At 40.0% G+C, this 6,913-nt stretch overlaps 1 protein-coding gene across 1 annotated transcript; it reads left to right on the forward strand.

Moving 5' to 3' along the window:
• The first annotated feature begins 4,284 nt into the window (after positions 1-4,284).
• On the forward strand, positions 4,285-6,576 carry LOC122079216 (G-type lectin S-receptor-like serine/threonine-protein kinase At1g11410). Its single transcript, XM_042645481.1, has 2 exons — positions 4,285-5,958; positions 6,062-6,576. The coding sequence occupies exons 1-2, from the start codon at positions 5,722-5,724 to the stop codon at positions 6,296-6,298; spliced, it is 474 nt and encodes a 157-aa protein (XP_042501415.1). The 5' UTR covers positions 4,285-5,721; the 3' UTR covers positions 6,299-6,576.
• The last annotated feature ends 337 nt before the right edge of the window (positions 6,577-6,913 follow it).

Raw genomic sequence — 6,913 nt, forward strand, 5'->3', positions numbered from 1 at the left:
TGTCTAGGAGACTGTTTTAAACCATATAGGGACTTCTTCAACAAGCATACATGGTCCTCCTTACCTTCAATAACAAACCCTTCAGGTTGATGCATATAAATCTGTTCTTCTAGTTCACCATGCAAGAATGTTGTTTTCACATCAAGTTGCTCCAACTCCAAATCATGCATAGCAACTAAAGCAAGTAGGACACGAATAGAACTATGCTTAACAACAGGTGAGAAAACATCATTAAAATCAATTCCTTGTACCTGACTGTAGCCCTTTGCAACCAAACGTGCCTTGTACCTAGCATCTTCAACACCTGAGGCAGATTCCTTCTTCTTGAAGACCCATTTGCAACCAACAATTTTCTTCCCTATTCTTAGATTCACAAGCTCCCAAGTCTGATTTTTATGAAGAGATTCCATCTCCTCATTCATGGCAATCAACCATTTTGTAGAATCAATTGAAGCAACAGCTTCAGAATATGTTGCAGGCTCACTATTTTCAATTGTATCTGCAACAGACAATGCATAAGCAACAAATTCAGCATGCCCATACTTTTGTGGTTGTCTAATATTCCTCCTTGGTCTATCCTTGGCAATGTTGTACCGCTCTTCTTCTTGATTCTCTTGAGCATCATCTCCTTCAGTAAAAGTAGGCAACTGGACTAAAGTAGATTGTGCTTTGTTTGAAGATGAACCACCAATTTCAAACTCCACCTTCTCTCTAGATTTTTCTTGACCTTCATCACAATGAATAGGGACTTCTTTCCTAGGATGCAACATAGCAGATTCATCAAAAGTAACATCTCTGCTAATAAGAAATTTTGGAGACTTTGGATCAGAACACCACAACCTGTATCCTTTCACTCCAGATCCATACCCAAGAAAAATGCATTTCTTAGCCCTAGGTTCCAACTTCCATTCATTTACATGTGCATAAGCAGGACATCCAAATACTTTTAAATTTGAGTAGTCTGTAGGTTTACCAGACCAAACTTCTTCTGGAGTCTTGCACTCAATAGTTGTGCAAGGAGATCGATTCACCAACAAGGTTGGTGTGTTAACTGCTTCTGCCTAGAACTCCTTGCCCAATCCTGCATTTGATAACATACACCTTGCCTTTTCTAACAAGGTTCTATTCATACGCTCTGCCACTCCATTCTGTTGGTGTGTTTTAACAACTGTATGGTGTCTTGCAATACCTTCATTTTTGCAAAACTCATTAAAGTCACCTTCACAAAACTCTAGGCCATTATCGGTTCTCAACCTTTTAATTTGTTTCCCGGTCTGCTTCTCAAGAAAATTCTTCCACTGTTTGAAAGTGACAAATACTTCATTTTTGTGCTTCAAAAAATAGACCCAAACCTTCCTAGAGAAATCGTCAATGAAAATAAGCAAGTATCTTGCACCAGACCCCTTTGAAGCAACCCTGGAGGGCCCCCATAGGTCTGAATGAATGTAGTCCAAAGTTCCCTTGGTCATGTGAATAGCAGTACTAAAACTAACTCTTTTCTGCTTTCCAAACACACAATGCTCACAGAACTCCATTGCTCCTGTACTCTGACCACACAACAAGTCCCTTTTACTTAATGATGCCATCCCTCTTTCACTCATATGGCCTAACCTCATGTGCCATAAATTTGTGACATCTGATTCAGACATAGATGATGAAGCTGCTACAACAGACCCAGTGACTGTAGTACCCTGCAACACATACAAACTGCCAACCTTGATTCCTTTCATCAATAAGAGAACACCCTTGCTGATCTTCATGACTCCACCTTCAGCTGTATACTTGCACCCATTTGAATCAAGAGTGCCTAAACTGATGAGATTCTTCTTCAAATCAGGGACATGCCTGACATTGGACAAGGTTCTGACAATGCCATCATACATCTTGATATCGATCGTTCCCATTCCAATAGTCTTACAAGAAGCATTATTTTCCATCAACACAACTCCACCTCGAACTGATTCGTATGTGGAGAATCATTCATGATTGGGACACATATGGTAGGAACAACCAGAGTCAAGAATCCATTTATCCTATGATCTAACTTTATCATCAGTCACCAAAAGCATATCAGACTCACTCTCATCTTCAGCAATACTAGCTTCTGCAGAATCATCTCTTTTCTGTTGATTTTGAGCACCACCACCTGCCTTCTACTTATTTAAAAGCTTATAGCATTCAGATTTAATATGCCCCTTCTTCTTACAATAATTGCAGGTTAAATTCTTGTACTTAGATTTTGATCTAGCCTTCTTTTTGTCACCATATGAACCCCTTTCATTCGTTCTCCCTCTAGCTACCAAACCAACACCATCAAATTTATTGGTAGTTGTCAACTCATCATCAATCTTCTGCTTGCTTTGCAGATTCGTTTTGACATCCTCAATAGAGATTGTCTCTCTACCATAAATCATGGTATCCCTAAAATGCTTATAAGATGGAGGCAGAGAACATAACAATAATAGGGCCAAATCTTCATCGTCTATTTTAACATCTATCATTTTCAAATCAGTAACAATAGAATTGAACTCAGATATATGGGATTTAATAGAAGTACCTTCACCCATATGAATGGTATACAGTTGTTGCTTCAATCTCAACCTATTGGTGAGGGATTTGGTGAGGTAGAGGTTCTCTAACTTCACCCATAACTCTGCAGCCATTTTCTCTGAGAGAACTTCCTGTAGAACATCATTCGAAAGGCACAACTGAATAGCTGAAAGGGCTTTAACACCCAAATCGCTCCAATCATCATCAGACATAGTTACAGGTTTCTTCGCCTTCCCAAATAGGGTTTTCTTCAAACCCTGCTGCGTGAGAACAACCATCATTCGAACCTGCCATAAACTGAAACTGATGTTGCCGTCAAACCTATCAATATCGTATTTCGTTGAAGCCATGGATCGAAGTAACCAAGAGCTTTGATACCAGTTTGTTAGATCAAACACCAAGAAACACGAATAAATGGAGACAATAGATCCGTACGACACAGAGATTTAACGAGGTTCACACACCAGGGTGGTGTGCTACGTCCTCGGGCGAAGAAGAAGATGATTCACTATGCAGAAAAGAGATTACACCCTAGCAGCGGCGAGGAAGAACTCGCCCTGAAACCCTAGCTTCGTGAAAACCCTAGAATACAATGACTCTCAACAAGCAACAGTACATTATATATATACTCCAAATAGCGGTTCGACCCATCGGGTCGCGGTCGATCCGATCGAACCATACCGCGGGGGCGTAGCCCCCGCACCCCCATACGAGATCAGTGATGGGCTCCAGGCCCAAGCCCTCTGCTTCCATCACAGATCTCAGAAAAATTCTCATTCGGGTCGCCACCAAAATATGTCGGATCGGGTCAATCTTCAAAACGGGTCAAGAATTCGAGACAGACTTAACACTCTCCCAAAGGTAAGATGGAAAGTTTGATGGCTAACATTTTATGGCATATTTGGTTAGCATATATAGAGGGTTTCCTTCAAAAGATCATTCCCAATGCTTCTTCCCTAGTTAGAAGAGTTATCACTTAATTATGCTCAGTGTTACTTACAAGTTCACACAACATCATTCTAATCAATCTTTATCATTCACATCTATTGGCATACTCCCCCATTGAATTACTTAAAGGTTAATTTTGATGGTTCATGTCTCAGTTGTTCAGGACCTATCGGAATTGGTGGCATGTTTCGATACTGCAATGGCCATATTCTCTTTCTTCTCAAAATTTTTTAGACATACTCCTATGTGGCGGAGGCTCTAGCTATTAGACAAGCTCTTGTTATTGATTATTCAAATTTCAAAGCATGTTACTTATTTGACCGTTGAGAGTGATAATTTGGGGATTATTAATAAGATTTTTTTTTTTTTTTTGGTAAAGAGAGATTATTAATAAGTTAAAGTCTCAATTTGTAGAAGATTGGCATCATCTTTGCTCCGGATTTGAATCTCTAATATTCACCCACACCTTGAGACAAAGAAATACAGTTGCTGTTGTATTGGCTTCCTTTGGTTCTTTTGAAACCATCATTTTGTTTTTGGTTATTTGGGATCGTATCCCTCCTCCTCATTCTTTGTATATGAACTCTTGTGGAGTCGCTTTCTCCCGTTTGGTTTCTGTCTCTAATCTAATCTATTATAAGTTTCTTTTCTACTTAAAAAACGATAATGAGGCCATTAATTAGTTCGTGCAAGTGTCAGAGTACGCGTATGCATTTATTTATTTGGAAAACGAAGGCCAACCCAACTGTTCATGGTGGTAGGCATATGTCATTTATGTAGAGATAACCCGTACGTAGCTGGAATATCCCCACTGCATATTTGTTGCTTGTGGCTTTTCCCTTCTTCCATAAACCGCTAGTGTGATTCAGTTGTTGTGAATCAGAAGAAAGCATCGATCAGATGTTGTTACCTCGAACATGCTTATGCTTCTTCCTTGTCTTCCACCTCTACCCTTCCATCGCCGCCTCCATTCCTTCTCCTACCGACACCTTAAACCCAACTGAATCAATCACCGACAACGGGCAAACGTTCTCTCCGTTGGAAGCAATTTTGCCTTGGGCTTCTTCAGCCCTGGAAATTCTAGTTACAGGTACGTCGGGATTTGGTAGCAGAAAATTCCTGAAAACACCGTGGTTTGGGTCGCCAACAGAGACAACCCACTCAACGATTCCTCCGGAGTCCTCTCCCTCGCTATTGATGGGAATCTCGTCATCACTTCCCACAGCGATCAGAGACGTCTTCTCTGGTCCACCAATGTATCCATAAATTCCAACACCACTGTTCTGCGGCTCCTGAGCACCGGAAACCTGGTTCTATACAGCGGCGGTGACAGGAATAGGATCCTGCGGCAAAGCTTCGACCATCCGACAAACACATTACTTCCTGACATGAAACTGGGGTTGGATCGGAGGACCGGTTTGAACCCAAGTGTCCAAGAGACTGGAACTTGACGAAATGGTCAGAGGGGTGTGTGAGGAAAAGAAACCTTGGATGTAGCAACGGAGGAGATGGGTTCCTCAAGGTGGTCGGCGTTAAGCTTCCCCACTCGTCCTTGTCCAGTGTAAACAAAAAGCTGAGTCTCACGGAATGCGAGCAAGAATGCTTGAAGAACTGCTCTTGCACGGCCTATGCCCCTGCTGATATAACCGGCGGAGGTAGTGGCTGCGTCACTTGGTTTGACAACTTAACGGACATTCGATATCTCAGTTACAATGGCCAAGATTTATACGTACGTGTGGATGCGGTGGATGTATATATACATCCATTATTCATCTCTTTAGTTGTTACGATAGGGATTTTGGCCTGTGGATGAGATGAGTTCATGAAGGTGGTTTTATGTTTGTGTAGCTGCTGCACAAGCAAGAAAAGATAAAGGATTTCTGCACAACAAGCGGAAACTGGCGATTCTTAGGGTGTCTCTTGTTTTGAGTTTGCTTCTCTTTCTCTTTGCTATATGTGTGTACGGTTTGCTGAAGAAGAGCAAAGGTAAAAGAAAAAAGAGAGTGGATCAAGGTTCTTGTGTGGATTCCATGTGTGTGGATAAGATCGTGTATAAAAAGGGGTATTTTCTTAAATATTTTATTTTATTTTATTTTTGTGGAAAAATATTTTGTTAGATTCACCTGTAGCTAGTTAGTGAGTTAAGCCCAGTTTCCTAATGTTTAATCATGCCATAATGGAAGGTTAGTTTTCTGAAACTTCTGTATCAAGCAACTTCTAATAATGTTAAACTATGCTCAATCAGGGGCCATTAAGAAGCGGCAGAGACAACGATCATTCTTATTTGATTTCAAAACTGGTACAAGATGTAATAAAAAATATTCTGGAATGAATGGGCTTGAAGACAATGAGACGAAACCTGAATTACCATTCATTGAAGTAGATGTTGTTGCAGCTGCCACCGACAATTTCTCTCCCAATAATAAGCTTGGAGAAGGCAGTTTTGGTGCTATCTATAAGGTGGAACCTCTTCCCATATTGCATCATCAGTTAACATTTAGCTTATATGAATTCTAAGTTCCATTGTTTGTAACAATTGAATCTGTTACTGATTTTATTTCAGGGTTGCTTGTTCAACGGGAAGGAGATAGCTGTTAAAAGATTATCTAGTCATTCAGGGCAAGGAATGGAAGAGTTTAAAACTGAAGTTCTATTGATTGCCAAACTTCAACATAGAAATTTGGTTAAGCTCCTTGCTTGTAGCCTCGAGGAAGAAGAAAAGATATTAATCTATGAGTACATGCCCAACAAAAGCTTGGACTTTTTCATTTTCAGTATGTTTCTCTCCATACCACTTTAAAAAATTATTATTATTATTATTATTATTTTTAACATAAAGAATAATCTCTCTTTACTTAGTGATAATAAGCTGTCACCATCCTTACATGGCATATATAAGGTAAAACTTTTTCTCATGTAAAATAAAACATCATCAAGAAAGTAAGATTTTAGCTATGCAAAATACCCCCATTGTACGAAAGTCTACATTGGAGGAAGGATAAAACCAATGGTGTCAGACTTGGTCTTACGAATTGTGGTTAAACCGATCAAGGCCCAATAAAGAAATTTGTTTTAACACACTATTTCCTTTATATTATGACAAAATATACATCCACATATTGTAGACTACCATTTGCTAACTGAATGGACGGCTATCATCAATTTTTAATTATTTCATGCAAACCTTGGACAAGGAAGTAATTTATGATCGACCACCTGATTGAGGGAAGCAACGGAAAGGAAAAGCTAATGCAGCGACGGGGCAGGCCTTGAGGTCTAACCGCCAAGCTGATACAATGAAGTAATTTATGAAGATTCTCTTTTGGAATATAAGAGGAATAAAGAAGGCGGTCGACAAGCGCGCCTTGAGAGATTTAGTTAAGCAGAAGGACCCAAACCTTCTTTGTATCGCCGA

This window comes from Macadamia integrifolia, chromosome 5, assembly GCF_013358625.1.
Source record: "Macadamia integrifolia cultivar HAES 741 chromosome 5, SCU_Mint_v3, whole genome shotgun sequence".
In the NCBI taxonomy this organism is placed as follows: domain Eukaryota; kingdom Viridiplantae; phylum Streptophyta; class Magnoliopsida; order Proteales; family Proteaceae; genus Macadamia; species Macadamia integrifolia.

What these genes read in the sequence shown, in the direction of transcription:
- LOC122079216 (XM_042645481.1), top strand. Translation starts at nt 5,722, where the DNA reads ATGTTAAACTATGCTCAATCAGGGGCCATTAAGAAGCGGCAGAGACAA. An exon ending in GTTTTGGTGCTATCTATAAG is followed by an intron (nt 5,959 to 6,061) that starts GTGGAACCTCTT and finishes ATTTTATTTCAG; the next exon opens with GGTTGCTTGTTCAACGGGAA.